Raw genomic sequence first — 25653 nt, 5'->3', positions numbered from 1 at the left:
AGACAGGCTGTGGCAGCAGAGCAGAGCTGTTCTGAGTTCTGACGCTGCACCAACAGAGAGCAGCGACAGGCTTTCAGGCTGACATTAAAGCGCTGAGGTGAGGCAGAGGATGGGCAACACGGAGGAGAGACACTCTCAGTGGCTCTGAGGTCTGCGCCGTGTTGTTCCATGACACGATGAAACAGTGAGTCACCTAATTTGAAACTGTAAATTGGGTTGTTTTGTGTTTTGCTCCACCTACATCACAACAGCTTCAGGCAGCTGCTACTACTCTGAGGCTGACTGAGCAGTGCGTGCTGTACTTCTGACCCTGATGTGCTTTTGTTACACGGTTTAGAACTTCTATTTAAATGTTATTTTTCTTCCTCTAACGATTAGCTTTCTTCACCTTCTTCTTCTGTGTGTTGAGTATTATCATAAATATCCTTTAGTTAAAGGGATAGTTCAGGTTTTTTGCAGTGGGGTTGTAAGAGGTGCTTAACTATAGTAAGTGTACTATGTACAGTAGATAACAGTCAGCACGGCCCCTGTTAGGAGAAGCCAGCTGGAGTTCCTACACTGAAGCTAAGCGAAGCACTGCTGCAGGCGTGGTCAGGAGTCCTAAATGTAAACAATCATGTCAGTTTAAGTGCTCCTTGTATTTTAGTTCTCGTCACCGCTTCACATTGACGTCAGACGGCCCTTTCCCTCTGCACTATGTCTCACTCCGCACAATGGCCCTGTATTCCTATGCATGCAGAGTGTCCTGATTACATTACAGATTACACCGAGTTCTGTTGAGTGATAAGGGTTGTTAGATAGCTGTGGCTCCACTAAATGTAAACACCACCACGCAACACTAAGACATTCGCTGACCCAAACAGCGGATCTGATACCGTGCCCTGCATGCGTAGCTATACAGGGCCGTTGTGCAGAGTGAGACATAGTGCCGGGGGAAAGGGTGGTCTGACGTCGACGTGAAGTGATGACAAAAACTAAAATACAGCGTGAACTTAAACTGAAATGTGGTTCTACATGTAGGACTCTCAAGAGGCTAAAGTACGTGGTACTCCTGACCCCGTCTGCAGCGGTGCTTCGCTTAGCTTCAGTGTAGGAACTCCGGCCTGCTTCTCCTAACAGGGGCCGTGCTGAGTGTTATCTACTGTACGTAGTACACTTACTATAGGTAAGCACCTCATACAACCCCACAGAAAAAAACCTGAACCATCCCTTTAAGTTCCCTTACTGTTTCAAACATGGAGTAATTATCTCAGCTGGAGTTACTGTTCTCTGCACTAAATCTAATGTTTCAGTCTCTGTTTGCTTTACAGCTTTATAAGCAGATTACAGCTGCAATCATTAGTTGGTTAATAAAAAATGTCTTACAATTTTGATAACTGTTCTTTCACTAAATGGTTGTTTTTAAAGTGTATTAAAAATCAATTTTAAGCTAAATTAATACAATTTTTCTGGGATTCCTTCACTTCACTATGATAGTAAACTGAATATCATTATATAGTTTTGGACTGAGAGTAATAAAAAAGAAATGGAGCGACGCCTGTGAGCTAGTTCAGGCAGGTGACTCGAGCTCACACTTGGCGGTCTGTTTAAGCTGCAAGATTTACACTCTCTCCCTCTGCTGTCATTGCCACCGCTGCCCTGCACCAGCACTGCCCTCTTGCATACTTTCAGCCCCTCACCACCACCACCACCACCACCACCCCAGCATCACCACCTGCAGGTTCCAGCTAGGGGTGGGTATTACCTCATCACTCCTCAGATGTCTGCATGTAAAATAAATCTGAGAGGAGTGACGAAGTCGGAGTCCAGACGTCAAACACAAGCTGTGTTCTGATGCTGTAACATTTCACACCATGCGCACTAAATGACAATAAAAACACTTAGCTGCATCAGTAGCTGAAGATCATTAGATCATTTTAGTTGAAATAAATCTCACTCCAAGGTCCACTTATCAACTCTTTTGGAGCTTTTAATCATATCATATACAACAATATTATATTCATGAGCCAAGGCCATAAAGTATCTTTTAACTATGAAAGCAAACTTGGTTATTTTCGCTGAATTTAAGAGTTTTTATTAAGACTATCAAGATGCACAGTTACATGGTGTTATCTGTTGCTGACACATGTGCATCAGCATCCTGATACACTCTTTAGTTGTTGCAGAGGTGTGAATCTCTTACTTCCTGTTGCAGACCTGTGAACCTTAGACCACTGTTCTTGCAGGCAGATTCCTTTGAACTTCCAAACTGTTTCCTTTCAGCTGTCTATGAAACACACAGAAACTAAAAGCTTTCTAATGCAGTGATCATTTTTGGTAGAGCAGGTAAGTAAATGCATACTTTATTAAAGCGCTGTATTTTTACTTTACTTGGGAACTGTTTGGAGACCGGAACCTCACCTGCTTCCTGAGCAGAATTTCAATGAGGGATCTGTGCATTTATTCCACTCTTACTTTTATTGCACTCTCCACCTCTGCCCCTATCTGTGCTGCTCTCCAGCCTCCGCAGGCTGCAGCACACACACAGAGAGCTGTGGGGGCTCAGACAGAAAGTAAATGCATGTGGAAGTCTGACTGTATATGCGTGCGTACGTGCGTGTACGCGGTGAGGAATCAGTCTTAAGAAAGCTGCTTAGGCAGCGATGACTAAGACAATGGCCTCTGTAAGCCACTTCAGCAGGATTACAATGAACCTCTTGGCTGAGTGACACCGGGATGTTCTTCATTCAGGTCTGTGGAAGCTAGTCATGCAGACAGACAGGGTGTGCACATGACCTTTGCCCTTTTGTTTCTCAGCAACTACTGCAGGTGCTGCTTTCAAGTGCTCCTGTAAATAGTTTCAACTTTTGACATCATCAGAAAAGCTAGGCCAGAGGTGGTACACAGGAGTCTGTGAACAACACTGGATGCTGCTTCAAGTGAAGAGATTAAAGGCACTGATACACCTATGAGGAGGATTCTGAGCTATATATAAATATCTGCTATATACAGAAGAGGGTCTATCCATCTATCCACCTCAGGCTTCCTCTCATGATTGTTAATTAATGTGGTGATTATTTCACTAAGATAACTGATGAATTGTTGAGTCTGTAAGATGAGAAAACAATATATGTTTCAGAAAGGAAAAGGGTGCTCAAAAAGTTACTTTAATTATAAATCATTTGTCTGAACATTGTACTTAATCTTCAACTCTATCTGCTTGTTTCATTAATGTTCTGACAAACACAAAATGCAGGTTAGTCTGCTGCTTAAAGCTTTTGCTTTAAAATCGGGCTGCACAATATATCGTTTAACAATCGCAGTTGTGATGTGCACATGTGCAAAAGTCACATCGCAGGATGTGCAATACTGAAGCAATTATTTATTTAATATTTATTGTCGCTCGGTGCAAAACAAAACCTTTCTTGTTTTCAATCACTAATCTACAGGAAAAGTCTGTGAGATGTCACATTAGTGCAGCTCATCATCAGAGCACACAGAGACCTGACCTCTGTGCATGCAGAGTTTGTGTCAGCTGCCTGTAAACAAGCATGAAAACTCACATCTGCTGCTTCCTGTCAGCACACACAACCTTACGCCGTAAGGCTCTGTGAACTGTCCGTTTATGTAGCCACAGCGTTAACCAGCACCGGGACGAGGTGACGCTGTTAACGGGAATACTCCTCGCGTAACGGAGCTGCTTCTGTCACAGATAATGTCGGCGGGATGATCGAGGCTCCGTTACACAGTCTATTCCCGTTATCAGCGGCACCCCGTCCCAGTGCTGGCTAACGCTCTGGCTACATTTTTATTAATATAAAATGTACCTACCCACTACTACCCAAAATGTACTCTACCCACTGAGCTAAACCAGCGCCCCTACATCCTGATTTGAATCAAGACCAATGAGATCAATAATCTAACCGAGCTGACGTTTTGGTACTTGAATGTGACATTTTCGGTGCTACAATTACATTAAGGTCGACATCATTAAGCTTCAGTATGCAGGTTCATATGTACAAGTTGTTCCAGTTGATTGCTGAAGTATTATTAAGCTAAACAAGACCTATAGACACAGATGTGAGTGATTTCTGCAACTGAACATCACTTTCAACACCTGAGTTACATTTACAGAAGGAAATACATCCTGAAGGAACGAGTGTCCAGCAGCCAGCTCTGCCTTGACCTTCTCTCTGAGGGTTAGTCACTATAAAATTGCTGTAATAACAGCAGTCAATCTGTTTTTAAACTCATTTCAGTGTCTGCTTTGCCGCTGATTGAAGTCCCTCTGGAAAATTTTGACATTTCCACTTGTGACTGTTGAGACTATATATTATCCCCACCTCTCCTGGTGTCCCAGGTCCTGCAGCAGCGTGTCGGCATACTTCTGCCTCTCACTGGTCTCGATGTTGGCCAATTTCTTCACCTCGCTGCGCACAAAGTACCAGAACTCCTTAACTCCGTTCTCCACACTCCTCCGCAGCTCCTCCTGAGTGGGCCCCGGGCCTGTAAAGGGGTGGTGGGGAGGGTGAGAAAAAAAACAGCTCAAGACAGAACAAAACACAGATACTCAGCTGGTAGCATGACATTTGAAGCACACGTATGATCTAAAACAAAGAATCAATGACTTCAAAGCACCTCTGTGGGAATACAGCTGGAAGGGGTGAGGTAGGATGTTTGTGCATTAGATGATGTGAGCCGAAACAAGCTAACGGCTTAAAGCAAGGTTTCGGAATAAAACCATAACACTTCCTTCTTTCATACTTTGTCCCACGGTGTTGCTTTGACCTCATTAAGGAGCGCTTGAGTGCTTTTTTTTGTGCCCTAACATGTGTTTTCTCACACAATTCTAACAACAGGAAGGAACTTTACACCCCACCCGAGCGAAACAATACCGAGAGACCCGCATGGACAACACAGCTGCCTGCTCTGGTTTCTGAGGACAGGACCAAAAAAGAAAAAAAAAAACGAGGAAAGTGAAGGACAGCCTCGAGCAAAAGGAGAGGGAGGTGTTGGTGTAGCGGGAAAATCTCTCTTTTTTTACCTTCCTATCTCCCTCTCTTTTCTCCTCTCACTCCCTCCCTTGGTGGAAAAAAAGCTGGAGGGTATTTTTAGCTTTTTCTTCCCCTGCGGCAAGATGGAAAGGCTGACCTCGTGCTGCCCTCCACGCTCACATGTCCTTCTTTATTTTCTCTCTGTCGGTCTCTTTTCTCTCCTCTCCCTCTGTTTCCCATTCTGCCATTGGGGCATTCACACTGCTTGCACTTCATTCACACATTTCCCCTTTACCCTGACAGCTTTGCTGACCCTCTGACCGCTGCTTAGAGTGGCAAGTGCGCACGTAACCCTGCCCGTCCGGCAGCGCGGCCCCGCCATCATCGCTGCTGAGCTGCTGCAGGTTTACCGACGGACTAGACGGAGATTCTCGCCGCTGGGGAAAGCTCACGAAAGCCTTTGACTGGTTTAATACCATATATAGTCAACCTCCCTACCTTAAAAATCAATCCTCTCACATTTCCGAGCGCTGTGCCAAATCCTAGCCTGCAACCTTTCTGATGGTGGAGCTCTACTTACCATCTCCAGTGAGTTTCTGGAAGCTGTGGATCTTCTGTTTGGCTCTGGTTAGCTGGTCCTCCAGGGAGCGTAGTCTCCCTGCAGCCAGGGACCCTGCTTCTGCCTGACCCTCTGGTATCCTGGAGGGAGAGAGAGACACAAGGGGGGATGCGATGGGTAAGCACGGGAGTACACGGAGTGTTAAAAATAAACTCCTGTGCAGAAATACACTGCAAAGCTGCATCCCAGTGAACAACAAAATCGAATGTGAAATTGCAGCCAGCAGAGCCGCAAGTCATAATTATTGTTTGATTACAACATTAAGTGAAAAGAAATAATGACAAATTATGCGCATCACAAGATTTCAAAGCCAAACTCACGTCTTCAAGATGCTTTTTTAAGCCTGCGTAACAAAGACAAACACTAATCACACATTTACAATTAAACTAAGCCGGGCGAGAGAGCAAATCATCAAATGTTTGCAACTTTTTTAACATTTTTAATTTATTTAAACGAACAAAAATCAATTTAACAAAGCTGTCAATCACTCACATAGTTATTGATTCAGCGCTAGCCTTATAAAATACTGAATCACTACTTAAATAAGTAATGCAAATGATCGTTCAAATGCAAGACTAACTCAACAAGAGGACAGAGTTCACTGGAGCAATCCCATAATGCTTCACTCGCTCTGCTCTGGAAACACTTTGGATGAATTAGCCAGAGACCTTTTAAGCAGGCTGTAAAATAGATGATTGAAGGTTTTCTCCTTCACTTAGTCTTCATCAATAACCATTCCTAACACCGACCGGGTGATGTGCACACCGCTTGCTCGGCTGTAATTAGAAAAACGTGGAGGCTGCTCTGCAAATGTTGTGAAATTCTTCTAACGCCATCAACAAAAATCCGTCTCTGAATAAATCTGCAGAGAAATGCTGCGGGCCACACATTTGCAGAACTCGGCTCCGTTTTACACATCTTCAGTTCTTCAGTTTTAATCGTCGTTAACGAGGTGCAAGAGTTCGGAGAGGGAGCGGGAATGTTTATCATCCCAAGACCCACTGCTGGGTCTGACATGTGCTCCATCTCACGGGGCTGATCTGATTCTCATTTGGAGGATTTTAGACTTAAAAGTTGCGGCGGAAGCTGAGCTGTGACGGCTGGCACCTTCTGGTTTTTGCCAGTTAAAGTACGGTTTCATTCGCTGAGACACCTCAGTGCAGCCTCACAGAGCCCTGTCCTGGACTATGTCTTTACACTCAAGTTTTATGTATAAAGCTTTGAATCATTTTTCTATGTTTCCTGCTTCCTGTCCGCTAAAAGTAAACGCTCCACAGCACGTCCGCCGCGTGAACTGTCCGTTTATGTAACCACAGCGTTAACCAGCACTGGAACGAGGTGCCGCTGTTAACGGGAATACTCTCACTTATAAGCCACCTCGCGCAACGGAGCCTTGATCATCCCACCGACATTCATCTGTGACGGTAGCAGCTCCGTTGTGCGGTGCTCGTTAACGCTGTGGCTTCATAAAAGGACAGTTCACGGAGCGGACGTGCAGAGGAGTGTCTACTTTAACGGAATGAATTATATTTGTATTTCAGCTGCAGCGCACACACGGCGTGAGGTTGTGTGTGCCGACAGGAAGCAGGAGACGTGAGAAAAAAGTTACCTTCACTGAGCTGATCACGCTGATTAAACATACATTTGAACACCGTTAGAAACGCTAAACGACAAACCATATTAATAACACAACTGCAGCCCAAAAGACTGTATTTATTTAATGAAGAAACATGTCGCTACACCTGAACTCTCTCTACTTCTTCATGCGGGTGTCAGAGTCTCTGACACAAGAGTGATAAAAGTAGAAGAGGAGTTTAGTTTTGTTAGAAGCAAATAGACTTAAAACTCCCAATTAGTTAAAGTTAATGTTTACCGTAAATTCTCAAATAGTGTGCGGGGCCTTTGTTTACCTCAGCTGCAGAGGGTTCCATGCTTATGTTTGAGACAGGCCGTTATTTCCCATTCCCTCTGTACATGTGGTCACATTTTAGTATGAAGCCTCATTTTTATGATCCGCTCTGTTTACGCTGTTTTTTCCAGTACCTGATTCTCAGGGTTAAAGCTCTGAGCTAGATCTAAAATTCAACTGCAGATAAATTCACTGACGCTGTATCACAAAAGCTGTTCAGCGTTCAGATTTCCAGACTTCCTTGAATGCATCAGATCGAGCCGACCTCCATTCAACAAACAAGCATATTAAAAGTTGTTTCTTGAGGACAGACCTGATAAAGCTTCCTTTTGACTTTTTACTAATCTGCATCATGGTGTTGAAATTACAGCATTTCAAAGGTACGACCCGTTAATTAAAGTAAATCACAAGAAAAACTGGTTCTTTTTCTGTAAACAATGCAGCACGCGGAACAGGAAGCCTTGACGTCATTCATTGTTGCTCTGGTTACATTGCACCCGCAGTGACAAAAACAGAAACACTCTAGATGAACAATAAAGTGTTGATTTGTCAAAAGTAACAAGATTATTGGCTCATATTTGTAAATAAAAAGAATATTAAAATTCATCATAAATAATTCAAAAATACATTTAGAAATGCTTTGATGTGACTTTATTCACGCCCCCGGCTATTCATAGAGAGCCGCCTTTTATTTGACTACCGCTCTGTTATTTGATTTGTTTACGGTATTTGAACATGACACACTGTATTTATCATGTATAATTCCCTTTTTTTTCATAAAATCGCAACAAATATCGCAGAATAATATCGTGCAGCCCTATGTCCGATAACTAATTTATGAGCAAAATGTGCAGTCATGGAGGCAAGTGATGTTTCTGTGTGACTTTGATTTGCAAACTCTACTGGCAAAACAAGAATGAACATCATCCCTAATGGCTTCAAATATGGCTGCCTCTTGTTATGTAATGTAATATTGCGTCTCTATAGTGCATGCAAATGCAATTCAATGGGTCACAACATACTTAGATTAAATTAAGTTAGCAATTCAGAAAAGAAAAAGCAAACAACAAAAGGCTATTGAAGGCCAGTAAACAGATTAAATATCATTTGTTACTGTACTTATCCATTTATCTGCAGCTGCGCTGGAAATCCCCTTTAGTTATTACTGCATGCTGATTGGTGCGGCAGAGGACACGCCGGCCTGTTCTTTCTTTGTCGTTACTTTACTAAATGGTTTCTTTGCAGTAAAATCTAAGCGAGTGTGCGCTCAGAAAATCAGACTTTAAAGGCTTAGCAAACGTACAGCTGATAATCTTGCGAGGCCTAATTGCTCATTATAGCTGAAATGATGTTTGAGCCGCCTTACAGTCCACTTTAAGTAACCGGCAGTAATGTTAGAAGTGTTTTTCCAAGTGTATACATTTATAAATACAAAGTGATCTTTGTTGAAAGTGTTTGCTCTTTAATTAACACAAAGATATAAATAAGCATGTTGACGACTGTGTGTCGCTGAACTGTTAATAACCACTGCATCCATGTACAACACAAACGAGCTGTGTGAGAACGCAGACTTTAAACCAGCCGAGGAGTGAAAAAAGAGCTGCCGCTGACATTACACCGATCAATTCCTCTACATAAAACTATTAAAAATGCAATATGTCGGAATGCACAGGGGCATTGGTGAAGTGCTGCAAAGGCCATGTTAATGAGTCATCAAGGCATGCAAACTCAATTTGCTCGCTGAGTGAGGAACATCAGTCGCTGGCAGGCATGAAGATGAGGCTTTTAAAGTTGCAACAGCTCTTCTTGTTGCACGGCCCCCCCCCCCCCCCTTCGCTGCTCGAGCTCCTCGGCCCCTGAGATGCTCGGCCTCCCACCTCTCTGAGCACTGACTGAGCATTGTGCTTTAAAGTCAGGAGAAAAAATGGAGGATATTGTGACTGGTAGATTATGTAACCGTGTGATAGACAGGGATAAACCTTCTCTTACCTTTGTACCATTATGCGCTCTTATATGCATGTCTTACTTTCACGCTTCCTTTCTCTGTGGTGAACCTATTTCTGCTTCCTGACACAGATCTTTTGAAATCAGACCCATGTGTATTTCCTTTCCTAGTATGAACTCTACAACTGTCTATTCTCACTGCAAAGTCTGTTCTAACAATATTCAACTAGGACACACCCTAACCTGCTAGTTACACCATTGCACAGGAAGTAGGACTACTTCCAAAGTGACATCATTTCCCAGGGGTCTTAAACTGAAACATAAAGCAACAGGATATCTCCTTGAAACAGGGAAGGAGAACTAGGCCAGACCAGCGCATGCTAATGAGGAGAGACGTGGTACAGAGGTTAGCTAACATGCTCAAAAGAGACGTAAACTGCTGAGACATAATGCTGGTGCAGAGAAAACACAAGCATCCCCCAAACCAGAGATGTAGATATAGAAAATATCCAAACACTCAGCGGTATCAAAACCCACAGACACACACAGGCAGGAAGGAAGGAGGCAAACACGGTGCACAAATACACAAATGATCCCTGACGGTATCTCTAGAGGACCCGAAGCGGAGACGAGACGAGGCAGCTGGATTCAACAGCGTCTTAATCAAACGATACAGGAGAGGGAGCAGATGAGGGGAGCTCTGACTTCGGGGAGGCGGGGCGGAAAGGTGGGGGGGAATACCACGGAGTGAAAGACAAGCTATGAAAGCGGGGGGTGATGAGCCCCACCGGCACTGAGCGCTGAGCCGGAAAGCAGGTGAGGTTCAGCATGTAACCCAGTTTCCTCTGAAATGCCGCCCCAGCTGTCGCTCTGCAGACTCCCTCCCCTGCACGCGGTAACCGCGGAGTTCACAGGGCGATCACAGCCGGGCTGAGCAGTTTGAGCGGCGGGGACATGGACGGCACTGCTGCGCATACAAATCTGCGTGGTATGATTTTAATATAATGTGGATGACTTCAAAAGAAAACCCATGTGCTGACCTGGAAAAGCAAATGGAATGAGATGTAACGTGTTCTGGGAGGTGTAGATAAAAGCAGGCTACGTGATCACCCTTATGTTAACAAGAAGCTCTGTTTTACTGTCCTGTTACGACGCATTAGAGTTGTTCAGATATCGACAACAGTATCGGAAGTTCCTCCAATACTGTCTAAAATGTGGTACCCATTATCTGTGAGTACAGCTGTCAGTACAGGAATACAATAGCACCCGTGGTGGCAGCCAGAAGCAACTGCTATATTTTCATAGCAAACAAAAACAGTGTGATGCTAGCAGAAAGTGTAGCGTTAGTCAAAGCTAGCCAAATGTCAGCAAACAGTGTTTCGCCAGTGACGTTTTTAAGGCTGTATTTTTTTGAAGGCTCACAGCAAGAATGTTCCTTGTTTGACTCCAGGTCGATCAGGGCCTTTCTGTGTGGAGTTAGCATGTTCTCTCCGGGTGCTCCGGCTTCCTCCAACAGTCCAAAGACATGCTTGTTAGGTTAAATGGTGACTCTAAATTGCCCGCAGCTGTGAAAGTGACGGTACTGAATTATTCTAACTGCGGTGAAACACTAACTCCCCTTTGCAGTTTGGTGGTAAACCGCTACCCCAGCCAGCTGTTGGAGTATGTTTTGTTTATTTAACTACAGCGCATCTTGTAGACGGTAAACATCAACGACATGAGTGAACACAACACGAGGGAACACAACATAAGCGTTGGAAATGTAAGTTTATAAACCACTACAAAGTTCCTATCCTTAATTGTTGAAATGAAATCCGTGGTGACGGGATAGTTGTTGTTGTAGCGGCTAAACTAGCATGTCACGAGACTGCACACGGGCTCGTCTGCGCTGATTACACGCACAGATGGTTGAAACAGCAGCACTCTGACTGACAGGTTTCTTAAGATGATTACTGTGATTTTTAAAACAAGTGTGTTGTTCACAATGTAGGGAAAGAGGAGGTGCTTCCCTGGGACACATGGATAGTGAGTTAACTGTGTCCCTTGAGATTTTAATGCGCCATAGACGCAGGACCCGTACCTAACAACATTACTAAGTCTATGCTTTAAAAAAAAAAGCAGTGATGCCGGTCACTGGGTCCACCCCGCGGTTGGCATCACATAACCACAGTAGCGCGGTCATGCGGTTACAGTCGCAGCCCTACAGGCGACCCGCAATATAGATAATGGATGGATGGATAATTCAAAAAGGTAAGGACACAAAATACAGCAGTTCAATGTAAAAAATGAGGCTTCGTCCGACATCCAAAGGGGCTACTAGCCAAGCAGCCGCTAATGCTAGCTTAGCTTGTTTCTAGATGTTGAGCTTGTATCTAGGTTAGAATTCCTTGGATTCTTTAAAGAGGGGTTATTATGCTGTTTCACATTATAAGACATATATATAATGTTACAGTGTTGGATGTCCAGACTAAACGTGGGTGAAGTTTCAAATCTGTAGGTAAAAATATGTTGGAGTAATCCCCAGGCTTCTCAGCTCAGTCTGCAGGCTGCTGTTAACGCCAGGTTTCACACAGTTTTTTCTATGTCACAAAGTGCAGCCTCAGCAGGCTTCGGAGAGCTGGCCAATTGGAAGAAAGTGGGCGGGGTTTCTTAAAGGCACAGAGCTGACTGAGTCATTTCAGGCAGAGGCTGTATGAGGGCCTGCACAGAGCACCAGTGTGAGAAAATTGTATTTTTTTTTAACTGTGAATTATGCTAAGCTACTCCACAGGTATCACACAGTGAAATATGAGGCTTGAAATTAGAACAATACGCCCCCTTTAAGTGTACCAGGTAAGTAGCCTAAGTAGCATACAGCTAAATAAGTGTGATGGTCAAATACTCTACGTATCATAGTCAGAATCAGGAAGGAAATAAAACAGAACATCTCTGTTATGCATGTGTATATACACCAGTACAACACTACACAGTGATGAGTCAACAAATGGGCTGACATGATCCAGCGTTTCCTGGGAACTCACCATGTGTCGCATAAAACCACTTGATTCCAATAAGTCAAGCTCATAAACCACAGGAATGAGCCAGTGGGGAGGAGGTAACAAATGGGTGGAAAATTCTAGTATTACCATGACAACCTGCTACCACTGCACAGGATCATTTCAAAGACCTGTTAGAGGAGGTACAATGTGATCTCTGGTGATTGTGCTCTTCTGTATCCTCTGTATTTTACATAAAACAGAAGATAAGTGGGAATATGTCTGCATTGTGTTAAATCAGTGAATCTAATCTCCCTGTCTCCTTCCTGTGCTGTGCTCCTGTTGTTTCCGTCCACTGACTCAAACAGGACAATTCCAAGTAAACTGATTCTAAATGGTGCATTCTTGCTTCGCATGCTTCAACGCTTCAGTACATCCAGAGCGAGCCAGCTACTCTCTGAGCCCAGCGCTTGACAGAGATGTCCTGACCACAGACAGCTCACACAATGGGGCTACTGTGTGTGGTCGTTGTAGTAGACCTTCAAGCGACGGCCGGGTCGATGGGCGCTCAGGTCTGGAAGCGGCAGCGGCATCTGTTGGGTGGTGCTGCGCGGGGTTAAAACTGTTACAGGATAAATTAGGACTCACTTTTGTCTCCTTTAAAGTTGGTGATTTTTGGCTTGAAGAATAGGGACCCAAATAAAGCAGCCCTCATGTCCCATTTCCTCTTTGCTGCTTCTAACTTGGTACACTCCTTGTGCCATCCATCATAGTCCCTTCCTCTTCACCTCCTCTGCATCACCCCCTCCCTCCCCCCTCTCCCTCTGTTGGCATGCCGAGGGGATTGATCAGGTCCTCATCGCTCAGCCCAGCTGTCACTCTAACCCCTCGCTCCCTCCGATGTCACACCGTCAGGCTGCCGCGTGTCATTGTCTCTGCAGGGGCATGTGGCTCGGTGCCCGGGGTGACTGACAGCTGCAGAGAGGGCGGAGCAAGACAGACCGAGCAACTCGACCTAGTGCTCACCTCTCATTAATGCTGCTGGGTAAGCGGCGGGTCTGCACGCTGTCTGTCAGTGAAATCACTCAAGAAACAGCGTGAGTAACAGAGTCGCTGGACTGAATCTGACGCTTGACCAGGTGTTACATATTTGAATATAAATGCTCATTGAAGACAGATTAATTCCACTTGACAGACTCAAAAAAAAAAGGTAACACATGATCAGAAGCGGGCCCAGAGTCTTCTAGGTGTGGCTGTTCAACCAGACCAAACTCCTCTATAAGCCTACGTGAGCGTCATATACCTTTAAGACTAAATCAATCACTCATCTATAAGCACCGGCTGTTGGCTGGACTTTAAACGTTGGCAGCCAACAAATTTCTAAATGTTTCAAGTCGCCTCATCATTATTTTTAACTTCATTATCCAACTGGCTCCGAGATTTCAGTCATCTGACATCTGGTAAAAGAGAGACAAGCTGAGCCAAAGTTAGAGGCAGCTCTGCTCGCTGTATCAAAAGCCCTGAGGAAACACACCCATTCATAACATCAAACTGCTTTTTTCACTGTTTTTACCTGTTATTATTCAGATTCCAGTAAGAAAAACCTTTCAGAACAATGAAGAAATCCTAAACCTTAAAACGAGCTGAGCACCTACAAACAAGCTCACAGCACCCCTGACATCCTGTGCCCGCCGAGGAGCATCTGTGAAACACTGATTTTTAACATGGAACTGCTTTGTTCAGTGTTTTTACCTGTTTTAATCAGCAGATCTGTTTGTTTTGGAGAGGAGACCACTGTGGAGAATTCGGCTTCCTGTAAAAAAAACCTTTAAACTATGAACATCGAAGGTTCATTCAAGGGTTGTAAGTTTGTAAGACATGTTGTTGCTCCTGTTTTGCTCTGTGCGCAACAGTGTTTGTTTTGGCTATTTTAGATTTAGTCTGAAGATGAAAATGTTTATCAGCTTTATGTAGGGTTAGGGTTATGTAGTTTTCATCGACGACAACTCAAAACATTTCCAGTTTTAGTCGATAAAAAGTCGTCACATTTTAGTAAAAATATTTTCTCTCTGTAATTCAATGAGCCTAATAAAGGTTCAACCTGCTGTAAAGCGCCTTCCTTTCATTTATTATGTCCTGACGATGGTTATGTGTATGTGGAAACTTCTGGAACGTAACGATACGCATGTAAAGACACTGAACGAAGCCGTGCGGTTACAGTAGCACATGCTGCACGTTCCTCTCTTGCCTCCCTTGCAGCAGCAGTGTTGGTTTTTACCGTAAAAACTTTGTATATATTCATCATCGCGCACAGATCCTGAAGCAGAAAGCCTGAGTTAACACAGAAAGTTCATAACCACCTTTGTGATACCCGTCATCTCCAACAGCCTGAGGCTTTGTCGAGCCCGCTTACTTAACCCTTACCCGCTTCGTGCCTTCATGTTTCTGTCATCACCACCTGTTCTGTCATCATCACCTGTATAGCTAGGTCAGATAAAGCGGGATCTGCAGACACCCCTTAACCAATTCAACCAGTTACAGGAGTGCATTGCTTGTATTTTGACAGATGAGACACACAGTGGGGGAAATATGGATTTTAAATATCAGACAGCCCACCACTAACCCATCTCTATTTTTAGCTCATCAACGTCTCGTCTTGGTCTTAAAAAAAAGGTTAAAACATTTAACATTAACACTGGTGCACAATGATGCAGCTAACAAACAAACTTTTTAACTAACGGCGGCCCAAGTAGAATCAGTCATGCACGTATCTTCATCTTCTCATTTAAATAGCAACCTGATATTTGTAATCAAGGAAATCAATATCCATTGAAAACAGCTTCAGCATGCCGCTCACGATCCCTTCAGGTACATGATGAATGCACAACACTGCCCGATAATTTATTACACATCTATCCAGTGCTTCTGTGGTGAGACGGCACTAACCTGGTTAAATCCCACTCAGAACTATAAATCAATCTCAGTGCAGTGAGTTTGTTCTGTGCAACAACTCAACACAAAGGTGTAATAATGTCAGTTTTATGGGCTTAAATCTCTCTGAGGCTGCTCATAAAAAATTAATGCACAAATGTGAAGGTGAGGCGCTTTGGGTGAATCCTTCTTTGTTATCAGATGTCTGCAGGATGCTTGTAAAAGAACAGAACAGTACTTCATGTTCTCAGTCCAAATCTGCAGGTCGTGGAAGTAGATTGGGTTAGTCGTGCGGCGAGGTAGCCGATCAGTAAGCTAGTGAGTTGTTTGCGTAGTCAGTCAGTCAGCCTGTGACAACCTGCCGGGTGGAGTCTGGCTCGACACCGTGCCTCTGTCAGCAGTTTGGTAGTTGAATGAGGCAGAGGAGGGAGGGAGGTGAAGACGGAGTGAAGCGAGGAACGGGAGGAGGCGTAGGGAGGGGCTGTGGAAGTGGCGGGAGTGATGGGCAGCTCGCTAACAGCCTCTTCCCGTCTATTAGGGCTCTAATATAAGGATAAGAGACAGTACATGATGAGGCGGTGGTGGAGTTCTCTCCTGGGCCTGTATCTGACCACTACACACACACACACACACACACACACACACACACACACACACACCTATACAGAAAGGCAGAAAATTGAACAGAGGACAAACCAACCCCTGTCTCCGTCAATAGCTCACAATGCCTAACCTCAGCTTTCGGCTTGCTGTGGCGGATACTTAGCTGCAGCTTAGAGGGACTGTAGAAGGCAGTGTAGCGCTGCCGCCCCAGTAAACAACTGCGGAGGCCTCGGTCCCAGATCAACAACCGAACTCAATAACAAGCAACAAGCGTGCAGTGTGTCGGGGACCCATCTGGACACTGGTCGACTGAAAGCTGCACTTGTTTTTTATGCCATGAATTCCACCTTTGTTTTTGAGCCAATTTTGAATAATTACAAAAGCAAGGGATTTAATCAGGGACCAGCTGTCTGAAGCAACGTGCGCGCGTGTGTTTTTAATGTTTGTGTGCGCCCTGACGAGGGCCCCGCATCAAAGTGAATCGCAATATCACAGAGGAGCAGCAATGGCAACATCTGAAGCATCGGGTTCCCTGTTAATGTGGCGCACAGCAGGACACACGCTCCTGCATTCCCTGCACACACACACACACACACACACGCACACACACACACACACACACACACATCCAAGTACAGAGCCTGTGTTTATGTGTAAAGAGAATCGCTGTCAGCATGTGGAGATAAGAGCAGAACCATCTGTCTCTCTATTACACATAGCTTGGATGTGTGAGTGATGCTGCGTGGTTAATGGGCTCGACAATGTGCTATTGTCTGCAAAAAAAATAACACAATGAAATCTGTTGAGGTGTGTGACAGTCCATCCATCTGTCTGTCACACACACACACACACACCGTCTCCGACGCCGCTGATCAGCTCTTGATGAAACTTTGCAGCAGTGTTTGTTTAACAGTACAAGATGCCGGTTTAATCAGATGCAGATTAAATATTCACAAAAACTAAAAACAATCTCACTGCAACATTCTGGCATTTGAAAAATTACTCTGATTGGAAAAGCAGGGAGCTCGAGGGTGGACTTAATTGCTGGCCTGTGCAGAAATGTAAGGGAGTGATGCACTGCAGCAACATCACATCAAAAACAACACTGACCGAGCATGCAAAGGCATTCGGTCTGTTGTAATGTCTGTCCGTGTTCTGCACTAAATCTAACAGACCCAGCAAAAACAAAACTCCAGGACCTGATTCAAAATGTGACGTAGCAGCGACTGTGCCGCTCATGCAGATGTTCAGAACGGCTCCTGTGTTCCTGCCAGAATCAAGGATGAGGACTGCAGCTGTTACTGCTGATGAACCTTTGGTGACAAACTACTGTCCTGATGTTTGGTCTTACTTTAGTTTGGATCACATGTGGATATGATGTTTACAAAGGAAGAAGAAACCTGGAAACTTATCCCTGTGTAAATTCAATGGTCTAAACAGTATCCATGGTAACTGTTTATGTGTCTATTAGGGGTGGGACAAAATATCGACACGGCAATATATCGTCTTCCTTACTCGTGCAGTACAATTTGCTGGCGCCAAATATCGATACTTTAATTTACAAATATATGCCGCTCTAAACAATTTTCCTGCGATTTTGACTCACCGAGTCACTACATCATGACTCGACATGAATGATGGTAATGTGAACGGAAATTAAGTGACCGAAAAAGTTAATCGGATATCGTGATGCATCATTATATGATCGTCTTGCAATATATCAAATATCGCTGAATCGCTGTATCGTGATGTTATCGTGGGCCACGTATCGTGACCTCCCCTGTGATTCCCATCCCTACCCTGTCTACATCTTTTCACGACTAGACATCCAGAACTAGGGCTGTGACGGTACTACATTTTTCTAACCGCTGTGAAACGCCCCCTTGCGGAGCAGCAGTTAACCTTTGCCCCAGCCCACAGCCGCCGCATTTAGCCCCCCGCACCCATGTGCCCCGAATAAGTGCTGATTGTTTATCCTGCCACTACGCATATCAGCCTTTTTTCCATTTTTCTCGGACATAGATTAAAGAAGCTATTCACCCCTGGAAAAAGCCACTGTCAGTCAAAGCAATAATAGATAGACGCAATAATATTTGAAATTGGCGCTATAGCTGTGGAGAAAGTTGAACAAACAGCTTGTGGTTTTGCCCATTCTACATTCCTACAACACCCAGCATGCATTGCGCCCGTCCCTCTGAAAGGAACGGCCCTGACGGAAACCTGACAGCGTTCAGGCCCCACTGTTTTCTCTGTGCCGCCAAAGCAACCTTTAAATGTGACGTGTGGCGTTTGATCGAAGGGAAAAAAACAGTGCTTCACTGCTAATACTGGACCTTTTACTTTTATTAGGTTTTCACATGACCACCACAAAACCGCGGTATTGCGGTCATGCGATTACCGTCACAGCCCAATCCTAAGCACACTGTAGAATTTCTGCACCGACTGAGTCACCTCAGTTGTTGATGATGAACCACACATTTTGGTTTTTGGCTTCACTTTATTGGATTTGGCCTCTGTGTTTAAACACCAGTAATGGAAACAGAGAGCACAGATACATTTTATTGTCTGAATCACCAGTGTTGTGTCAGACCTTAATAATTCATTATTATACTCTTCTTTTGTTGTACTGACTCACTACATAATTCAAGTTGAGGGGGCTCATGAACAGAAACCTGGATGAGGCGGTGTAAATCACATTCCTTCAGCTAGGTTATTGAGGTTTTAAATTCCAAATCAGGTCTAATCCAGGGCTCTATTACTCAAATCAGTCTCAGCAGTTACGACAAGGAAAAAGGCCTGTTGTTGTTACAGTCATGCAAATACTAAAAGCCTCCAGTGTGTAGTTACCTGAGCGATTCGGCCATGCGCCGCAGGTCTTCATTCTGCTGCTTGAGCCGCTCTAGCTTGGCCAGGATCTTGGAGAGCTCCCTGCTGGACCGCTCCGGGTGCTCGCTGTCCCTCACCAAGTGACCACCGATGTAAAAGAGGAGCGTGCCCCAGGCCAAAAGCACCAGGGTAATCCAACGCCATGAACCCGCCCAAGGCCGCATGGTTCAGCCTCGCCCACCCGAAAACGCCTCTTGGTGTGCCTGTACACCCACCGACCCGCCGGCCTGCCTGCCGGATGTGCACACACACTCTGTGCCCCGTCACCACAAGTGCCACAGCGCCAACCTTGGCATCTCTGCAGGGATGGTGTACAGTAAATGACAGGTGGGAGGAGGATGGGTGCGCTTGTGGCTCAGGAGTGTGTAAGAAAAGGCAGCAATGTTTCTCCTGCGATCAACCAGCCTTTCCTGCGTGTGCTAAAGCATGGCTAGCATGCTCAGGAGTTCTGACGGCAAGTCTGGTGTCCTCTCCCCTCCAACCAGCTCCCTGTTGAGCAGCTTGTCCCACACCGTCTTGCTGTGTCCCTCCTGGCCCACAGGATTCTTGTCTTAGAGGTGTGACCTGTGAAAACAAAGAAAGATATGGTATTATATCAAGTTAATGCAGTGTGTTTTCTTAGAATACCTTTATTTGCTTGCTGATCAGACACAAGTAAACAAATGTCAAAAGTGGACATTGCCACCCACGACATCCCTCACTGTTTGTTAGCCCCCTTTTGAAGCCTCAAGTTTTATTTTTGGTTGTTGCCATCTTGTTTTTTTTGGAACCAGAAGGGATCATATTTGGACGACAGGGTGGATACGCATCGCTACATCTATACCTTTATTGACAGGTCGCCCTGGTAGGGACTCCAATCCAAGAGCAAGGCCAGGCAGCCAGCTTCATAGACAAGTACTCATGAAGAGGTAAGCAAAGCATGAGACATGCCTCATCTAGTGGCACACAGAGAGCACAGAGCAGGCCAGACAGACCGACAGAGACAGCCAAGATGCTGCAGACATAACCCTGTCTCAGCAGCCCACAGGATTGATCAGCATGACACTGCAATTTGCATTAACATAGTGATGTGCAGTCCTGGAGCCATGCTGCATTGCTGTCGAGGCAGGACAGGGATGCTCCACTTTCCACGTCCTGCTTGCTTGCACATTACACAGCAGACCCAGCAGAAGCCATAACATAACTAAATATACAGCTTTTTTTTTTACACAACACCCCATCAGAATCCTCAATCACAGCCTACCACTTCCAACACTTCCTCCCTCCCTCTTAGTTAAAGCACGACTAAGCCAGACAGTTAATGGATTTGTTTGGAGGCGGCTAAATCCCACAAAACATCCCCGAGCATTTCCTGCTCCCCAAAGTGCCCGCTGCCCTCCCCGAAGCCTCCGTGCCAGAATGCAACATTGTCAAGGTGATACGGTGAGCTCAATGGAGCAGAGGGAACGAAAAATCCCTGGATCATCACTTCCCTTCATCGCAGAGCAGCGGGGGAGACGGAGGTGGACGCGTGCCGGGTTTATGAAGCAACCTTCGCTGTCAACTCCCCAACAAAGCCCTGCCACGCAACAGAGACTGGTCGTGTGACGGGATGAAGACTGGCAGGTGTGTGAGTGCACAACATCTAAAAGTGTGTGAGTATGAGTGCTATCATCTCGGAGCATGTACCACAGCGTGCTGGAATAATGCCAAACATCTTAGACTGTATGTGAGTGGTGGTGGCGGTGGGGTAAGGTTGATTGACAAGCTGCAGTGTCTCTGGTGCTTCTGCCTGTGAGTAATGGAGAGAGGAAGTGTTCCTGCTGGGGTTCGCCCTGCAGCGCAGAAGTAGGTTAGCAGTACCTCATCATGTTTACCATGGCAGCATAGTTGATATGTAGGACATAAATGGTGCCATGCTGTAATTCCAGAGAGAATTTTCATGCTTCACTGGTGAAAACCGCCCAGAAAACAGCAGCTAAGATCGCTAAAGACAATGAGATGCAGACTCCGCTCCTTCATTTCTTATTGAATGATGTGGGATTATTGAAATCTGCACAGACGTTCCTTCCTTGCCGCTGATCCTTTCGCGACTAACCTAGGCTGACACGAGGGTGGCTCCTCTTTATGCATGCAGCACAAAGATGTGCTGAGCTGTGTTTTATTATGGAAAATAAGAGCTGCAAGAGGATAGCACTCCACCAGCTAATGCACAACTGGGACTTTACTAAAAGGCAGCCTGCAAAAGCCCTTGTCACTGTGTTTGAGGAGCCATAATGAGGTTTGTGTTCAGTAGACTAAAACTGATAAATATAAAACTGTGGGATGAGGCAGGCAACTGCTGCCAAATAGGATATGGGAAATTTTGGGAGATAACACTTCTAGTTGGTTCTTCTCCTTATACTTGAAAGTCAGGCTAAGCCAGTAATATATTACTGCTGTATTAATAGAACTCTGGGGAAATTAACATGAACTCCTTGCAGTTAATGGCCTTCTCAGTGATATCTGTCCGGATAAAAGAGGTAAAAGCTAAAGAAAATGATCAACTTCACTGTACAATCAACTATAACAAAAGCAGAAGGAAGCCAGATGCATTTAAAGGTGCGGTTCACTTAATTTAGCATTTTTAATCTGGTCTTGACAAAATGATTGTCTTCAATTAAGCTGTAGAGTAAAGATACCCGACGGAAAAACCCAGGTTACAAACTTGACCCATGGAATTGACCATTCGCTAAGCCCCTCCCTTGAATGGCCACTGTCCAATCCTACGTTAGCAACAGTAACTAGGCGCGGGAGGCCTGTCAAGCTTTCAGAACAAAGAGAAACGCCAAATCTGCAAGTCTGACAGCAGATATCCTCAAAGTTTTTGTGTGTGTGTGGGGGGTGCATGCTTTACTTTACCATCCCTTGGTTTGTGCCTTGTTGTCACATACCCTGCTGTGCAAGAACATTGTTGTTCTTGTGTATGATTGTCCTTAACATGAATTGTCGAGACATGGGGTGCCTGACGCTTGGGACCGGCCAGCTTTTGCCTCGATATTTATGTCCTCTTCACTCTCAACACTCCACTGACAAATTCTATTCCGGATGCAGCTTTCAAATGCATATTGTCGTCCTTTCTGTCGACTTCTCTCTGATACTTTTCCAGAAATTTGCTATTATTTCCCTTAGAACATCTCATAATATTGACATGCCGGTGCGAAAGCTTGACAGGCGTAGCAACAGTAACCAAGGGGGATGGGACTTAGAGAAGGGTCAATTAGAATGATGACAGCCTTTAACAGACAGGTAGGGTCTCAACTAAAAATTCCATGGAGGTTGCATTATGGGAATTGTAGGATCCAGCTTTTGTGATGCTTCTCTCACACAAGGGGCTAAAACTGAGCATATTTCGCCCCCTGTTGCTTTGATTTTGCTAAATCCATTTTAAATTCGTCTCATGCAGGTTCCCCAACTCTATGGAAAAGCAATACTCAATTGCTGGAACGCCCCTTTAATAGCCTTGAAACACAAATCTAACATCATTAACATCAAGGGCGACGCAAAACGATTCCGCATAATCAGGTATAAAATAGCAGGCACATTGAAAAACACATCCTTCACACTAAAGGTCATGAATATGGGTTTTCGATTGTTGGAAATGGCAGTGGAGTCTGCTGATCTCACACTTTTGCCGAAATTGCTACACAGTCTAATGTGCTATTAATAGCAAAGCATATTCACCCTCATTTTGGGTGGAACAGTTTAAGCTAATCTGGTCACATTACTAGAAGCACACAGTGTGTAGAGGTGAGGTAACACAACCTGAGATCAACCGCATGTAATTCACCACTGCAAGCATCAGATAATCATTACTAAAGAGATGTGGTTTACTCCAGAGGGTGAAAACATGCAGGATTATCGGTTTAAAATTTACAGCCATCACAGAATGAATGAAGATTTTTGGCTGGCACTGCTTTCAGCTTAGCCCTGGCTGTGATGCATTCAGGGTGAGTCTTTCAATAGTTTCAGATGGCTGTGCTTCATAACTAAAAGAATGAGGAGACATCTACGGAGCCCTGTGTCAGCAGAATGTGGCCCGATTACAGAGAAAAAAGACACTCAACTGCAATTTATTCCACTGATGAAGATACCACCAGAGATTTAGCCAGTGCGAGCCGAGCGCTGAGCATTTTTTCATTTTCTCAAACCCCTCACATCTGCCCTCCAGTCGCCACGAACAGGCATTATAAATAATAGAAATTATAATAATGCCACTTAAATAAATATATTAAAGTCTCCCACTGTGGCGCAATCATTTCTAAGTCCGACTGTGTGACAGAAATGCTGACAGTGGGGTTTTAGAGAAGCTGGTCATATTATGCCTCTTTTTTTATTCCGCTGTCTTCGCCCTTTCTCCCTCATCTTCCAAGTGGGAACATGATTGTGAGGTCTTAGCTTCTCTAGACAAAGAGAAATACATCGGTGCTTTTCTTTGAATGTACAGCCCTTGTAGCTTATATAAGAGGAGGAAACAAGTGGACCTATGCTGTTAGAAAATTGGACCTCTTGTCCAAATCATCCTCTCGACCTTGCGTTTCAAAATCCACAATGCCCTTGCTGTCACAGCATCTGTAGGGCGCTGCTGGGCAGGTAAAGGCTGGCGTGGCACCCCGGGAACTGTAGGGATGGGCTGTCAACCCTGTCACAGGACGCTCCTGTGCTGCAGCAACATGCAGGAGCCTGAGGGGTCAGCAGAGGCGACCTGCTTTCGGTCCCGCTGGTTAATCTTCAGTGTGACTCAGGCCGCAGCAGAGGTCATCTATCAGCGCGGTCTGGTCTCCAGGCAATAAGCGCAGCGATGAGCCCCAACGCTGAATTATGCATGGAGCTCGGCTGAGGATCGCTTCTATTACACCAACACGGCCACTCCATGTTAGGGACGGCTGGAAGAGAGAGTCATGTCTATGTGTCGCTTCACATCTCCATTGGTGTATTAGTATGCAGCAAGATGTTCTGTGTGTTACAGCAAGGAAAGCAGACGGGTGAGAGCATCAGGTGAAAATGCAGAGCAGCATTGAAATGATGCCAAAGAGAAAGATTACATTATCTATAGCTGTAATTTTTCCTCCCAGTATACGAGCAGTTTTATTTGATGAGCCTGCCTCTCAGCGTCAGGGGGAAGCTTGCAGGTGTTCGGACTACAGGTTAGCAACAGGAGGAACATCATCTCCAACTCTGGCAGCAATTTTTAACCATTATTTATCCAGCGATGCTTTGCTGAGCAAGCTGTTCTCCAGAAACAGCCTGCTTTATAGCCATAAAGCTACGCTCATTTCCACCTGATAGCAGCCTGGTGCTGCCACAGTTTCCTGCAAACGGCCAATAAGCTGCTTTTCTGGCTGTTTCCTCAGCTGGGCCGGAGGGTCAAAGCGACGACCTTACAGCCTCTACCCCAGTTATCAGGGGACAGATCGCACAGGAACACAGTGCGACACGTTTCTTCAGAACCAAAGAAAGCACGCAGTAATGGATGCAACAAAGACATAAAAAAAGGAATCATAATTTATTAATTCCCCAAAACACCACAAATGTTTCAGGAAGAAGGATTGTAACCTGAAATGTTAGCTCCCCTGTTTGCTGCCATTTGCAGCAAAAACATTCAAACTAAATGAGTGTTACTCTGCGATTTTTTTCTTCCATCAATATGAATATCAGCAAGTGTCTGACTCATCCAGCGGCAGAGTGCTCCCACTCCCACGGCTCCTTTTCCTTTCTCACTTGGCTCAGAGCCGAGATGCAGAGACACCCGTAGCTTTTAGGGGCGTCCCGACATCTTACATGCATGCGTGTGCCCCTGAATGAGTTTGTGGGAGTCACCCGGCTTTGTTGGGTATGCCTGATTGCACACACATACACACACGTCATACACCCTCACACACATGCAGGCGTGTGGTTAATATTTCATGAGCTGCTGTTTACTTCACAACATTTCTAACCTGAATGTGGAGGAATCCATTAACTGAAGCTAAATGGAAGAGAGAGAGAGCCCGGCGTGGGGGAAGAGAAGAAAACAGATAGATGGTGAGCTGGGAGAGTAAAGGGCAGAAACTGCACCAGGCTTTAATACATACACATTAAAAGCCCACAGCTAACACAGACGACACCAAGGTCACGTCCCCGATTGTTTACGTGATATTGGAGGTTTCACAAGCCTGCAAGGGAGGTAACATTTTACAATAACACACAAATTACAGATTTTTAAAGGCTGACTCTGATATGTTTTGGAGGGAAGTAGCTTACTTTAGAGGTAGCTTTTTAAATTGAAATGAAAATGGAGAAAAAACAGTGGATTTAATGTTTTTTTCCACCAGAATCATATTTTTTGGCAGGGATAAAAACTTCTCTGGAAGGGAATATTTGCAGAAAACAGAATTCAAGACTGCATTTTTAATATGCTGGCAGCCAACCTGTACACGCCAGAACTGAAGAAGAGAACAAAATAAAAGAACACCTGAAATTGTATAGCCTGTATGCGTCTATTACTTATCAGTACTGTAGTAGGGAAGATTGATCATAAACAGAGATACATAAACACAAATAATTTGATATAAAAAATCTTTTTGTGTGCAAGACATTTAACCGTTGGACAATAAGAAGATAGTAAGAGCAAATATTTGATGTTAAAGTATCTCAAACTTTTTAATTTAAATAAATGTCTCTTAAGTCACTATCACCGAATAAGGTAACACAATGGTGACTGAGCCCATGGCCCACTGAAGCTTTTTCATTTCCAGTATATCGTTTTTTTATGGGCTTGGTGTCTGTGGAAAAAGTTTGTGACGCATTTTCCGT

The 25653-nt window shown here is 44.7% G+C and overlaps 1 protein-coding gene across 1 annotated transcript in view; it reads right to left on the bottom strand.

The window, feature by feature from the left end:
* The window catches only part of fut8b (fucosyltransferase 8b (alpha (1,6) fucosyltransferase)), a 102567-nt gene that overhangs the window by 35858 nt on the left and 41056 nt on the right, over positions 1 to 25653 (bottom strand). Inside the window, exons 2-4 of the mRNA XM_069657699.1 lie at positions 18802 to 19404; positions 5554 to 5672; positions 4323 to 4485 (exon numbers count right to left, since the gene is read on the bottom strand). Coding sequence (XP_069513800.1) covers positions 4323 to 4485; positions 5554 to 5672; positions 18802 to 19004 — 485 coding nt within the window. The 5' untranslated portion in view covers positions 19005 to 19404. The remainder of the gene's footprint in view (positions 1 to 4322; positions 4486 to 5553; positions 5673 to 18801; positions 19405 to 25653) is intronic.

The sequence above is a fragment of the Semicossyphus pulcher genome, unplaced genomic scaffold (genome assembly GCF_022749685.1).
Source record: "Semicossyphus pulcher isolate SPU_LCO1_2020_fin unplaced genomic scaffold, fSemPul1.0.p SCAF_11, whole genome shotgun sequence".
In the NCBI taxonomy this organism is placed as follows: domain Eukaryota; kingdom Metazoa; phylum Chordata; class Actinopteri; order Labriformes; family Labridae; genus Semicossyphus; species Semicossyphus pulcher.
The sequence above is the reverse complement of the archived record's forward strand: the minus strand, read 5'-3'. Positions and strand labels throughout refer to the sequence as shown.